Below are 14,512 nucleotides of genomic sequence, written 5' to 3'. Positions count from 1 at the left end.
TCTGGGCCTTGCGGCGGACACAGCTGCCGTACCCGTAGCACAGCTGGCAATTTGGTAGCAGAAAGTAGACTGCGCTCGGCCTATAAATGGGCACTTCTTAATTTTCATGCCGGAGCAAGTGTAGCCTAGGATGTTTGATAATTTGGTAAGTGCGCTATGCTTCCCGGGGCGTTTCGATGCACCAAGCTGCCCATCAGCACATTGCAAATTTGGTCACAAAATGTAGAGCTCTTAGATTTGTCATGTCTGGGAAGATCTGGCTTTGGTTGAGGATCCCGATTGGTCCTGAGTGGATTCCTGCCCTTCCGCAGGCTGACCAATCCGGGCCCTCAGCCACTTGTGCCTGGCCCCAGCTGTGATTAGTTACCTAATTTGTGTGGGTGTATTTAATTCCCGGGTGGTGATCAGTTCCTTGTGGGATCATTGCCGATTGTCACGGTCACCCCCGGAGTTTGTTCTGTCATTTTGATTTTGATTTTGATTTTGATTTTGATTTTGATTTTTGATTTTGATTTTTGATTTTTGATTTTGATTTTTGATTTTGATTTTTGATTTTGATTTTTGATTTTGATTTTTGATTTTGATTTTTGATTTTGATTTAATACAATAAAATAAAATACAACAGTCTAACCCGCACTCCTGCCGTGGTTCTCCTGCCTCCCTGCCTTTTGGGTCCTCTATTAGACACGTCGACAGACACCACGCCGCTCCGGGACCACACCGTGACAAGATTCGGTAAAACCAGGTCTAACTAGTTCGTCCATGGGCTATTAGGGGTCCACATGCACTCCACTGCCCCCTCTCTCCTACACCTGGACTTTTTTTTGGTATCTTGTTATCTCTACAAGCTATTGCATCAGAAAAATAACATCAAATAATGTGGTACAAAATTTTTATTTGAGCCAAATATGTGTGATATGAAGCCACTTGAATTGTATTAGAAGTTGGGGGAAATTAAATCCACTGCATCAAATATTTATTTTTAAATATCTGGGCAACCTTAGTGTGTAAGGTCTTACCTAACCTTTGGTATGAATTAGATGCCGGTCACTTCAGTGGTTATGAAAATATAGGTCAAAAGGTCACGTGTATCCTAAGCCATAATGTGACTTTCACAATTCAAAATTATGCTGTGGCCAAAACATTCAGGATAATTCAACCAAACTCCATATGTTTCTAGGCACAAACCAGTAATAAATGTGATTGTCAATTGTTCCGGATGAGTGCTGCATTTAACCCCTTCTTTCCTATAACACAATTTGCCATTTGCACAGTTTTAAAGCCAAAACGTGTGTTTCCCTGGCCCCATGCCAAAACTGTCAAGATGATGTCTCTTGGCACGTACTCACGAGGTTGTCCCGATGTTTGCGTACATGTCTGTAGGTAAAGAAAGTGCGAGTCTGAAAATTGGGCATATTGTGCAGACATAATAAATGGTTGAGAGTTACTTTTTTCTCCTCCACCTTCCCTTTGTTTTCTCTTTCATCTATGAAAATTGGAGTCGCTGTCTGGCAACCCGTCAACCTTCTCTTTCTTTCTCCTTCTGTTGGGGTTATTGTCTCGTATTTTCTTGGACAGATTGAAACTGTTGCATGAATTTCATTGCTTTGCACCTGTAACATCCGCAATGATAAAATTTAATTTTCATTCCATTGATAAAGCAGCTCCTCAACATTGAACATACACATAGACAGTGTGTATGGTTTTGCAATAAAGCACAGTGAGTAACAAAATGGACTTGGACTTTTTTTTTCTTTCTTTTTTTACTTTTATTTTAATTGCATTACATAACATGAAAAGTACATTAACAGCAATCAACTTGATCACAGTTCATTTCTGCTTTTATTTTTTATTTTTTTTAAATCTGTGTTATGTAATACATATAAATGGAAAATACCCTTCAAAAAGGAATATGCTTGGATCTGTGTTTGCTTGTTTGTGTATGTATGTGTGCTCACACACACATTAAACACATTTGGTAATTTTTCTCATCTGTAATGCTGTCTAACAGCCAGCAACAATGTGTATTTTGTTAACAATTTCATGCAGTCCATTAAACAGATGTGGTGCTGTGAGGACTCGGAGCTCTCCTGTGCGGTTCATAGCAGGACAATACTGTATTATTGTCGTGAACTCAATTCAAGTGCTCCATATGATCTTCTTGATCTTCTGGAGAAGTGTTGATCCTCTAAATGCTACGTTGCTCATCATTCTTCGTTTGTCTTTGTTGCACTCTGCAGATAAAAATATGTATTTGCCAGTTAAGGTTTATTAATCCTCTGTCTCTAGAGCTTCCAAATCATTGTTCTTATCCCTTAACAGAACCAATCTTATGTCCCTTGCGGAGATAACGTTCTGCAGCCAGATGGATGGGAACTCACTTTCTCAGCAGCAACTGACATCAGAGCATCCAGTTCCTGAGTCCAACCGAGGGCATGGGCAAAGGTTTGGATGCCATTCACTACATCACCCAGCAGCACAACGTCACATGGCCGACTGTTATTCATTCCAAATGGACCCACTAAGTCCCTGTTGATTAGCAGGCGAGAAACAGAGGCTCGCACAGCTCCGGCCAAACTGGCAAAGGGCTCTACCTTCAGGGAGGAGAATGAACAACAGTATGGAGAATTCACATTTTACCCCAAATTTAGTTTTCATTGCTAATTTCACAGAGTTATTAACTAAATAATGGATCATTCAGAGCTGTTTCTAAGATTTTTCCCATTTGATATGTAGTGGGGGTTAGCTGCGATTCAGTGAAATAACATACATTCATTTGTTTAAAAATGTAATCCAGAAGCACTGACGGGTGGGTGCCGACATCCAGCAATTACTATCCGTTGCCCAATCCCCAAAACCCTCGTTGACGAATCACCACGTTATCCGTCATCCACAACACACTCGCCACACCCACTCCCCCATTGACAAATTGGAATTTGGGAGTCTTTCTCAATTCAATGCAGAATTTTGGATTTCTGGAAAGTACGGTACAATGACATATATTTGTTTTTGTTCTCCTGATGCATAAAATACATCATCACAATTGAAAGATACTTTGTGAATAATAGTAACAGCTTGCGTCTCATTTTGAAATTGGAACACAGATCTCACCTCCAGTGATGTGCCCATGATGATCAGGAGATCTGCAAGGGGAAAATCTGTGAGGTATTTGAAGAAATGAAGTGGCAGCTCCTCTCCAAAAAATATTATGTCCGGCTTTACAACGCCCTTACAGGTCGGGCATTTGGGAATCGTTCCGCTCATCAAGTCTGGCTAGTAAAAAGCATTAAGATTTCTTTTGCACAGAAATTGAAGAAATTGACTGAGATCAAAATATTTAGATGTATAACTCACACGTAGGTCCTCTCCCTCATATTTCCTTCGGCAAATAGTACATGTGGCCGTAGCAAACGTACCGTGGGCCTCCACGAGCATCTCAGGAGGAATCCCGGCCACTGAAGGGGAATGCAGCAACAGCTTGTAACAGAATCACTTCTTTACTAAAGGAGAAAGTCGGATATGGCAAAAGATGAAAAAATACATACATCTTTCCAAGCCGTCAATATTCTGCGTGTACATTCTGAGAAGCAGACCCTTCCTGTGAAGCAGCTGCACGAAATAGTGCGCAGGATTAGGCTGGTAATTTCCTGGATACAACTCTTTGGCCAGAGTAAAGAATGGTTTAGGGTTGTGACGAAAAAAGGCAATCTCAAAAATAGCCTCAGCATAAGGCAGGTTATACTGCTGCAGATTGTCATAGAGACCGCTTCCGGGCGACCTGCAGAGGAAATGACCACTCATCAAAGATCCCAAAATAAACCCGATAGTATAAAAACAAAAAACATGTGGACAAGAAACCCTGGAGAACACTTTTACCTGAAATCAGGGATGCCACTGGGAGTGCTAATCCCCGCCCCTGCCATCACCACCACTCTCTTGTATTTCTGCTCCAGCATGTCCCTAGCAATGTCTTTCAAGGTCTGCTGCTGGACAGCTGCCCCACCACCGTGGGAGAAAAGTCCCTTAGTTGCATTCCTCCAAGGCAAGTTTGTTTGTCTGGGAAAATGAAAAGAATGAGTGCTCTACCTAATTGAACCACTTAATACAAAGCCCCTGAGGTCATTAAAAGAATATGCATGGGATAACAAAGCTTGCCGTTTGAGCTGCTAAATTGATTATGGGAGGGATTAGGAGTTTGCCAGATCACTAGTAGATCTCTAATTTTCAGCGAATTTCAGTGAAAAGGCCAGGTGCCAATAGTTACTGTGTCATTAATTATATAGCAAAACAACTAAAGAATCCAGAGATTTGTTTTCACCTTCCTAAGATAAAGTGGTCTTTCACTTGACTGAAGGAAAATGTTAAAAAGTGTGCATTTGTTGTGTTTTATGTTAAGTCTTTTGTTTTCAGTGCAGTAAACAAGCCGTCATAAAACATCACTGACACAAAAACTGCATGACATATCACTTGAAGAAATAATATATAAATCTTTGGCATAAATCAGAATACGTTCCTTAAGAATATGGCAGTTTGTCACAAATTACCCAGTGGTTGACTTAAACCATAAAATTCTGAATTTGAACGAACATTTCAGTAGCATCCCTCTAAAATTGCACAAACTTCAAACCACCGTACTGTATATGCATGACATCACAAGAGACATCAGCAAAATTTCACACTTGACACTTGATTTCAATGAGGCGCAAGGGATTCACTTTTCTCATTCTGCTTTTTGTGTTATTTTGCAAAAGTGGGACCAGTGGCCTAAATAATGGGGGTTAAGAAAGGAGACGAGATGATGTCAAACCTGAATCTGGTTCTATCCGTGGAGGTTTCACATAGAAAAATACAATCTGAATATTTGTCTATAATATTCAGGGGTCACCAACTGTTAGCTACTGCTTGGGTACTGATTAATGCAAAGGGCTTTCAGTTTGATACATAACATAACAAGAAACAGATAATGTTGCAACACTTTTCTTGTAAAAATATCTGCACGTTTTTACATTTTCAAATGATCACTTCTATAACATTCCTGGGAAATCACAATGTCCCATCCCTGGTTGGTAGTCCTTGAGCACTTTGGTTATATCTTTATTTCTCAAATGGCTCGCAAATGAATACCACTTTTCCCCACACTGCAATAAAATATTGAATGTGATATGACACAAGAGCATTCTTAAAAATAAATAACATTATCTGGATCACATGTGCAACCGTGGTTTTCTCTGAGATTCCACTTAAACTACTGTATATGAAAACAAGCATTCGTATACTCTGGCATTATGTTCAAATCTGTTAGCGAATAGTGTTACCTACCCAGGAAAAGGTGTTTCACCGTGACACGGACACACACTTATTTGACCACGATCTATAAAACATGACATTTGTTTTTAGTATAATGCACTGTAAATTTCACAGAGATCAGTTGTGTCTGCACACTGACCGCTAGCAGGGACAGTCCTGCTTATTCTTGAAAAACAAAGGCGATGTAAGGAAAATCTGGAGCTCATCGAATAAGCCATAATAAATATAAAATATTAACCAAAACAAAATTAGCACGAAGTCTCCACAGTTTGACAGTTCGACGAACGACGTGAAATCGACCTAAACCTGTCGGTGAAGTTCCGTGTTGTTGTGTGACGTGAAATACCGTCATCAATGTACAGTATTACAGTAACTGTAATAATTTTATAAATATAATATATTTACTTCAGAAATGTGTATTTATATATTTTTTTTTAACACGGTAATAATCATTTGGTGTCGTAAGGCTGAACGCAGCATTAATTCCCATAATTCCTTGCGTCAAGCCCAGCAGCAGAGCAGACCAACAACACTACAAGCTACTTGACGTTAGCCGAAAACCATCCACGAAGATCAGCACGAGTTTAGTTTAATATCATTGTGTCGCCACCATGAGAGATGTTACCGGGTACCTTAAACAGCAGCAGAGCAACAGCTCAACACCGGAGATGGCGACGGAGTGGCACAAACTGGAGGATTTGCATAACAAAAGGTACAAATGTTGCCAACTGAAGTTAGCACTCGCTAGTGTTAGCAACCTCGTCCTATTGAATTGCTCGCTGAGTCATGCGCCGACCTAGCATTAGCACAAATCTGTGAGTAATCTTAGCTCACATTCTAGCCAAGAAATAATTACTTCTCCTCCGAAAAGAACGACTCAACCAACGGTATAAGAAAGACTAAGTTAATAATAATTATTTCGTTGTCGTATATACAAGCCACTAATAGTGACTTCAAAATATTCTGTAGTGCAAATGTACACATGGTGGGAAATTCAAAACTAAAAAACTACTCACTTAGTGTTAATTCGTTCTCATAATGTATTACAGCATAACTACGTGTCCATGTTGGTGTGGAGAATGAAACACATTTTTGCCATTCATGTCTTAGAGTGTTTACTAAATGCTACCGTGTTGGTTCATATAATAGGTTGTGGCATCAGCTGACCCTGAGATTGACAGACTTCGTTAAAGACCCTTGTTTCAAAAACGGAGATGGCCTTATACAGGTAAATGCTTAATTGGGACACACGTTGCTCTCCATATTATTGCTACAATAATTAAATTTAGCCAATAAGGGAGTGTAATTTAGAATGCTTTATTTTCTGGATGAATTGTTCACGTAACATATTGCACTATCTTGTGATTAATGCAAAGAAAAAAGGCATGATGACATAATTTAAAATCTGGGTTGATGATTCATTTAAATACATTTTTATTAGTCCTTCATAAGTAAGAAAGTGTTGTGTGTATGTGGCAGCCATGAATGGCTGTTTTTGTGAAACTGGAGAAAATGAAGAAACTGGGATCTTAACAAGTCCCAAGTATTTGCTCATGAGAAATGTTTTTATTTAAAATATATTCTTATACTTGTAATTTTATCGGTCCTCTGTTTGTTTTGCAGCTCTATGAAAACTTCATCAGTGACTTCGAACACAGGTGATGAAAAAAAAAAAAAGACTACCAAGGAGTGACAGTCCTTCAGCCTGCTAATATATTCATTTATACTTCTCTTGAGCTTGCATTTAATAGTTTTTATCCCTTTGCAGAATCAATCCTTTGTCCCTTCTGGAGATCATTCTCTATGTTGCCAGACAGATGACGGGTAAGACCTGGGTGATGGAGAAAACAATATTTTCTACAAAATAATTTGATGGGAATTTTATTTTATGAAGGGTTAATAAAATGTTTGTTTACAGATCCCAAAGATGCCATCACTTTTCTTGAGAAGACCAAGGAAAAAGTAGGTTCATTCATACAGCCACAACTAAATATTACGTAAACAGCACAATTTGGACAAAGTGGCATTCTTTCATCTGGTCCAGGTGAAAAGCAGTGAAGAAGCCGTCATTCTCTGCAAGACGTCCATCGGCAGTCTCAAACTAGAAATCAATGATCTTCCCGCAACAAAGGTGAGAGGAGCTCCAAATACATTAGATGCTGATTTTTGGACTCTTGGTAACAGATATTGGATGTCTGGTGATTTATTGATGGCGCATAAATGATAACAATCCAACAAAGCACTAGCAGTGCAATTGTGTTCTCGTAATCTCCCCAACCTTGCTTTCACTTTTTTTTTTCTTAATCTACATGACACCAGCAATATCCAGTTATAGTTACAGTAGACTCAGACCTTGGTGTCAAATTTACTACTTTTGTTATAATCCAGCCTTAACGTTGTTTACTGTCTTATTAATGCAGAGAAATATTATGTGTTCAATGTTATTGCCAAATGTTTGTGGCATTGTCCTCGTTTACTGAGATTAAACATTTGGGGTAAAAAAATAAGCATATTAATCATAATGAAAAAAGGCAAAATGATCCAAATATTTTGTATTTCTTATGTGTACGGTAATAAGAACCAGTTGTAAATGCCTGCATTTCATTGCCTCTGTTTTTCCCCTAGAAACTTATTGAGGAGGTTGAGGAAATGTTGAACAATCTGCCAGGTGTCACATCGGTGCATGGCAGGTTTTATGACCTCTCAAGCAAATATTATCGCATCATTGGGAACCACGCCTCCTATTACAAGGATGCTCTGAGATACCTCGGTTGTGTGGACATTAAAGACCTTCCAGGTTTGCTTCTGCATGAAAGGAGTACAAACTGGAAGTTGGTTGACGAAATAAACAATTGGTGTTGTTGACTTCACAGAGACAGAGAAGCAAGAAAGAGCCTTCACATTGGGACTAGCTGGTCTTTTAGGAGAAGGCGTGTACAACTTCGGCGAACTGGTCGGCTTCACTCTAAATCTTTCACATATGTAGTTTTAAGAATATCAGTGCATAGTGGTATTGACTGTATGCTGCTTATTGTTGTAGTTGATGCACCCTGTACTGGAGTCCCTGAGAAACACAGACAAGCAGTGGCTCATCGACACACTGTATGCGTTCAATGGAGGCAATGTAGAAAAATTCCAAGGCTTCAAGTCTGCATGGGGCCAGCAGGTTGGTTAAATTTATGTCATTCATCCACATGTATAAAGACATCCGATAACTTTAACAAGGTGTATTCCAAAACGATAAAATCTCCTAAATGCATAGTTATGTTGAAGAATTGTTGTATCATATTGTATTGTTTCACTCTATTTATTGGGGCTGAACAATTAATCAAATTCAAATCGACATCACAATGTTGTAGATTGCAATTTTTTAAAAATTATTATTATTCTCTGAGAGAGCTCAGTATTGTTCATTCGGTAATCTTACCAATTTGACATGTCATCATCATTGCGCTCTCTTTTTTTCAATTTTTTTTTGTATGTGCGTGTGCTCATTAATTCACTAAAACCTATTAAAAATCCCATACCGTTCACCTAAACCGAATACTTCAGAATCTCGCTAGAGTCATGGAGTTGTCAGGAGACCTGAGGAAGGATCAAAGAAAAGAAAGAAAAGGGAAATCCAGAACTCACCTACTAACCACCGGGTTACCAACCACAATCTTTCACCAACCCCAGAAACATCTCAATTCCAACCAATTAGGGAGACCTCAAGAGACCAAAGGAAAGACTGAGGAAAGGAAGGAAGGAAGGAAGGAAGGAAGGATAGATGAAGCAGAGTGAGATCCACAGACATCAGCCTCCACCGATTCAACGACCAGAGGCAGAAGTAGATTGTGTTTGAATTTCGATAGATGCTAGTGTGGTGGATCTGGCATGCATGAAAACCTCCACCAAAGAGGGGAGCCGTCGACCCCGGCCAGGACAGAGCAAGCACAACCCCCCTAGGGCCCCCCAGGCCACCGCAGCGCCAAGGCACAACCTCCAGGCCCCGCAGGGGCCACCGGCCGGAGAGCAAACCCAGGAGCGCCCTCCACCCCAACATGGCCCCAAGCAAACAGCCCAACGCAGCAGAACGGGGCACGGCAGGCCCGCCAGGCACCCTACCGGCCCACAGCCCCCCGCCCCCCACCTACACCCTCCAGATTCCAATTTTCAAATCGCAAAGGCTGCAATTTTGGGGGGGGGGGGGGGGCAGTTTCGTTTCAATCAGTTCAGTAGAATTTATTTTTCATATACTGTGCAAGTCCATGTTTATAGTAGTTTATTTCTTCATATAGTGTCTTGATAAGTTCAGTTTTTAAAAAGTGTAGTCTACATGTTTTCAAATCATTGTTACATGAAAAGCTGAAGTGTTAACTCTTTTACTGCCAAAAACGTTAAAAAACCTACGGAGGAGCACCAAAGACGTTAAAAGACGTTTACCAAGTTTTTTTTGTTAGTTTTTTTGGAAACGGGCGGAGGAAAGCCTTGGCCAGCTGTGCTGAAAGTATCAAGCAGATCTAGTTAGGATAATGTCTATTTTTGGCCCCTAGATGGCAGTGATTACTCTCTTTGGACAAGATTGGGTAGGCGTCAGTAGAAGACGTGAGGCGGAGCTAGAGTGTTGAGGGGACAATGGCTGAAGAAGCCATAATGGCGACCGGTTGCAAGCAGCTCACGCTTGAGCATTTTTTTCAAAGACGAAAAGCATCGACCAATGCTAAAGAGCACATTGATGACGACGATGATGATGATGGTGACTCCGAGGTTGACGCCGAAGTTGGAAGCGTTGACGCGGCGGCTATGATCACGTCATAAAGCCTCACCGGCTAGCGATGCTAACGCCGGAAAACGCGGAGCACGCTCAGGCGGACGTTCAATCGGACGACGAAGAGTGCCCCGAGTCCAATGCATATTCGTCGGAGGAGTGGGTACAGTCTGATCACGGAGAAGACACTGTTTATGGACTACGATGCCACCATGAATGGAGCGGATAAGATGGATCAACCACCCGGTACAGGAACTGAAGGACATGAGGAAGCCAGACGTAACACCACCGTATCATGACCCTGAGAGTAGACTTGATGGCAACATGGCCAAGCACACACTGCACTTGCTATTCCCCGGAAAAAAAAGCCAGCAAAAAAGTGTAGCGTCTGCTATCGCAGTGAAACTAATCTGTTGTGCAAATCCTGCTGCGTCTCCTTGCACGCAGGGGAGTGTTACAAAAAGAAAAACTGTATTTGAAACATCCACACAATTGTAAATAGTACCACGGTTGCACACATTTGTAAATAGTTTGCGAAATTGTTTTGTCAAATTGTTACACTGTTGAATGTAAATAAAAGTATTTTGCGATCAAAAAACACTTTTTCATTGTTGACGGTAGTGTTTTACAGAAGTAAAGCACTGTTTAGGTGTTTGTGGCATCATTCATGGAAAAAAAAGGGTCTCAAATTCACTCGAGTGCATGAAATAATATCGTTTCACAAAAAGCTTGATTTCTCCGTTTTTTGTTTCAAAACAGCATTTGGGTGAAACTAACCATTTTCTATTGTTGATTACTGAAAAACGGAATAAGGTAGCAACAAACTTTTTTTCTGATGAAAAATGAGAGTCCAATCTTTCATTTGGTAGTATGTGTGTTTCCATAGTCCAAATACAAAATCTTCTGTGGACCTTGAAAGATCAGTCAAAATGCTTAAATCGGCTGGCACCCACAGCATCCCTTTTCTGAAAACGTCTGGCAGTCAAAGAGTTAAAGTCACAGATGTGTTTGCTTTATATTGAAATTTAACTTGTGACTTACTGACTTATGTTTACAATCACACTTGTGAAGTTGTCATAATGGTTACTTTACTCTTGAGGAACTTTCAAATTCATTACATCTCTGTCATATTAACTCATAAAGTTAATTTTCCTTTATTTTAGAGTAAGCTGAGACAGAACTAGCATATTATATTGAAGTTGCAATATTGACGGGAAAAAAAAATAGAAATTCGATTTTTAAAAAAAAAGGTTAGGGTTAGAAAAAAAAAAAATTCAGCCCTACTGTACATAGTGAACGTTGTGTGTTTCCTCATGTCTTTGGCAATTTGTAATAAAGGCATGGCTTGAGTGCCATATTGAACTCACTTTTATGTTCCCCATTGAGATGCATCAATCTGAATGTTTCCCTCTCACTTCTCTTCATTTTAGCCTGACCTTGCAGCGCACGAAGCCAAACTGATGCAGAAGATCCAGCTCCTCTGTGTGATGGAGGTGAGACGCATGTACTCTCAGGTTCTAGTGCAAGTGCATCAGAATCAGCACCAGATCAATAAAGCAAACTGACGTGTTCAAATCCCAATTCACATATTGTGTTACTCTGACAAAGAGCAATGCAGTGGAACGCCCCATTTGGTTTGCAGGTCACAGCATCCACACACCGCCTGCCTCATAATCTTTTCTCGTTTGTATTTGCAGATGACCTTCACACGTCCAGCAAACCACCGCCAGCTGACCTTCACAGAAATTGCTGAGAGCGCCAAAATCCCTGTCAATGAGGTTTGTGGAATAATGATAATATTGTAGATCTGTGTAGAGTGGTTGGTTGTACGCGGGTGTGAGAGGCAAATGGATGTTTTCTGAGATTCTAAGTCAAACAGAACTGCACATTCCAGTCCTGTTTCTAAGAGAAAAGCATTGCAGCTCTTCAAATATGTCGTGCATGATTTGTGTGCAGGTGGAACTTCTGGTAATGAAGGCTCTGTCCGTTGGCCTCATTAAAGGCAACATTGATGAGGTGGACAAGAAAGTGCAGATGACATGGGTACAGCCTAGAGTGTTGGACTTGCAGCAGGTGAGACTTGCGTTGCTCCACAGTTGTTGTTTTTCTCGTTTTACTTGGTTCTGATCAGAGCCATGAATTGTAGATTTGTTGGTAAAGTCCTTATACTCGTCTCACACTCGCATTATTCCCCAATTCAGATCAAGAGTATGAAGGAGCGTTTGGACTTCTGGTGCGGGGACGTTAAAAACATGGCCATGCTAGTGGAACAAGAAGCCCATGACATCCTCCACGACCTCCTGAATTAATGCCAACATCCTTCTATGACCAGTAAAGCCTGTTATGTTTAGTTTTTTTCTATTGGACTGCATCCTTTAGTTTACTGGCACTTTTCAAAAATAACTGTTGTGTTTTACAAAAGAAACATTATTGTTATATTATCTCAGTATGGACAAACTTTGTCCATAACCTGAATAAAATGTCCACAAAAGTCAGCTTCAATTGCTTTGACCTATAATTTAATATGCTGTGACTGTTACAAACCTCAATTTTCAATTCTTTAAAACATGTAAAATATAATACAATGATTTAAAAATCCTTTTCAACCTATATTGCATTAACTACTGTACATTACAAAGACAAAATATGTAATGTTTAAACTGATACTCTTTTCCATCATCAGTGACCTCTGACCTTATAAATTCTGGAAAACAGTTCTGGATAAATGGACAAAACTTCACACGCACACTCACAAACATCCTGTGGAACGTCTTCCCACAAGCATGGAAGCTGAGGCGGAAAAAAGTCAAGTTTAATCACAAAAGAGTCTCTAAGATGCCCATAGTTGATGAATCTTAACATCCCCTGATCTAACCACAAAAGGGCAAGGAAAAGCTATTAAAAAAGACACAAAAAAAACATCTGGGGAAAAATAATAAACCTTGAGAAGGGACATCAAATGTGGAAATCCCCCTTCCAAGATGACCAGGATGTAATGGATGCCGAATGGGCAACAATTTACAAAGTATGTGATGCTAAGCCAGTATTAATTTGAATAGTGCGAAAGTTCATTTAATAAGTTGAAGCACTGCAAGAAGATGCCCAGCAAAATTGCGCACACCAAACAGCACCCAGGCACTGTAAGCTGTGCAGCTAAAAGAAATGCTGCAAAATGAGCAGAATAATATACTCTTGGGAATGGATAAACACAATTTCACAAAACACATTTAGGTCAGTGTTTCTGATAGTGTTTATGTTGAATTGCAAAGCTGCATCTTTTTTAAAAGATTTTTTTTGTCAGCATGTGGGCAGAGCTCCACATGACCAAAACACTCCTGTTAAATTCGCCAGGCATGATGACCCACATAACACCACCAATTTGTGGAACTGGTCAGTGCCACCTACTAACTACCAATAACAGAAGGCTCATACATACAAGCACCATCCTTTTCTACTACAGGGAAGTTGACTAAAACGGTAGCCCTCAAATGCAAAACAGCTCATTAAAAATCCACGACTAATACCTAACATGACAGTAAAGAAAACACATGACAGAAGAAAAAAAACTAAACGCAATAGAAAATAAGAAAACTAAAATTAATTTGCTGTTGTGAGTTTTGATATGATGTGTTTAGTTGTTTTTTTAGTTATTGTGTTTTCATGAGGAGGCCCTTCAGCGTCTAAACATCGATAGACACCTGCTCGCGACCATTGAAAGGCGACAACTTAAATTCCTGGGACACTACCCTATATTCGAAAAGGAAAATTAGAAAGTTGAGCGTCAGTGGCAGGATCGAAGGAACTACAACGCAAAGCAGGCAGAGTAAAATCGTTTCCTTCTTTTTATGTGCATAGTTCGTCTAAGACAAACCAGGTGACACTATAGAAGAAGTGTCACTGATGGTGTCGTGGTACTCTCGACTGACTATAGTCAGCTGGACTAGCTGCAGCTCCAGCACCTGAACTGGATAAGCAATGTTTGAAATGGATTGAACGACCCACTTATTTAATATTGTGTTATTATGTTTGAGAAGGTAGTTAGCCCTGTTGCTGCTTGTAGGTATTGTCGGATCCAATGGGTCGACCCCGCTTAGCTTCCGCAGCTGTGGCCTGCATGTGGTCGCCGCTGAGTCAATGATTTAGGCACCCGCCACCACTTGTCTCCTCAGCTTTGCTCTCGCTAGCTTCTCTCACTTGCCACTCTTGTTAGTCACAGCTGCTGCTGCTCGACGGGCTGCTCGCTCGCTCACTCTCTCTGAGGTACGAGTGTGTGGTTCAAAATCGTTGCATTCTATTAGTTCACCACTAGATGTCACTAAATAATACACTGTCACTTTGATTAAGCCACATTAAGCTCTCCTGGAGAGGAAGATGTTAACGTTCCATAAAGTCTATATATTATTGCGGCCATCGTTCTAAATTTTGTAGCGTTTGAAGTTGGCGTAGAGATATCCA

The 14,512-nt window shown here is 40.3% G+C and overlaps 2 protein-coding genes across 3 annotated transcripts; one reads left to right on the top strand and one right to left on the bottom strand.

Annotated features, from left to right (window-relative positions):
- Positions 1-1,827: 1,827 nt before the first annotated feature.
- sirt3 (sirtuin 3) lies at positions 1,828-5,816 on the bottom strand. Of its 2 annotated transcripts, none has more exons than XM_077564051.1 (8): positions 5,447-5,816; positions 5,320-5,371; positions 3,877-4,056; positions 3,546-3,778; positions 3,417-3,455; positions 3,112-3,143; positions 2,382-2,594; positions 1,828-2,234 (listed from the first exon to the last, which is right to left on the bottom strand). In XM_077564051.1, the coding sequence occupies exons 1-8, from the start codon at positions 5,523-5,525 to the stop codon at positions 2,208-2,210; spliced, it is 855 nt and encodes a 284-aa protein (XP_077420177.1). In that variant the 5' UTR covers positions 5,526-5,816; the 3' UTR covers positions 1,828-2,207. The 2 variants fall into 2 exon arrangements, with proteins under 2 accessions (XP_077420177.1, XP_077420176.1); XM_077564050.1 differs by having other exon boundaries at positions 3,112-3,273; positions 3,355-3,455; positions 5,447-5,812.
- psmd13 (proteasome 26S subunit, non-ATPase 13) lies at positions 5,797-12,552 on the top strand. Its single transcript, XM_077564049.1, has 13 exons — positions 5,797-6,019; positions 6,457-6,535; positions 6,931-6,965; positions 7,076-7,131; positions 7,226-7,269; positions 7,352-7,438; positions 7,933-8,104; positions 8,181-8,260; positions 8,348-8,473; positions 11,488-11,550; positions 11,755-11,835; positions 12,014-12,130; positions 12,259-12,552. Exons 1-13 carry the CDS (start codon positions 5,919-5,921, stop codon positions 12,364-12,366), a joined length of 1,149 nt encoding a protein of 382 aa, XP_077420175.1. The 5' UTR covers positions 5,797-5,918; the 3' UTR covers positions 12,367-12,552.
- The last annotated feature ends 1,960 nt before the right edge of the window (positions 12,553-14,512 follow it).

This window comes from Vanacampus margaritifer, chromosome 4 (assembly GCF_051991255.1).
Source record: "Vanacampus margaritifer isolate UIUO_Vmar chromosome 4, RoL_Vmar_1.0, whole genome shotgun sequence".
Lineage (NCBI taxonomy): Eukaryota > Metazoa > Chordata > Actinopteri > Syngnathiformes > Syngnathidae > Vanacampus > Vanacampus margaritifer.
Note: the sequence above shows the minus strand (reverse complement) of the source record. Positions and strands in the feature narration are given on the sequence as shown.

What these genes read in the sequence shown, in the direction of transcription:
- psmd13 (XM_077564049.1), top strand. Translation starts at nt 5,919, where the DNA reads ATGAGAGATGTTACCGGGTACCTTAAACAGCAGCAGAGCAACAGCTCA. An exon ending in ATGATCTTCCCGCAACAAAG is followed by an intron (nt 7,439 to 7,932) that starts GTGAGAGGAGCT and finishes TTTTTCCCCTAG; the next exon opens with AAACTTATTGAGGAGGTTGA. An exon ending in GGACATTAAAGACCTTCCAG is followed by an intron (nt 8,105 to 8,180) that starts GTTTGCTTCTGC and finishes TTGACTTCACAG; the next exon opens with AGACAGAGAAGCAAGAAAGA.
- sirt3 (XM_077564050.1), bottom strand. Translation starts at nt 5,525, where the DNA reads ATGGCTTATTCGATGAGCTCCAGATTTTCCTTACATCGCCTTTGTTTT. An exon ending in AGTGGCATCCCTGATTTCAG is followed by an intron (nt 3,779 to 3,876) that starts GTAAAAGTGTTC and finishes TTTCCTCTGCAG; the next exon opens with GTCGCCCGGAAGCGGTCTCT. An exon ending in TGTCAGTTGCTGCTGAGAAA is followed by an intron (nt 2,235 to 2,381) that starts GTGAGTTCCCAT and finishes TTTTATCTGCAG; the next exon opens with AGTGCAACAAAGACAAACGA.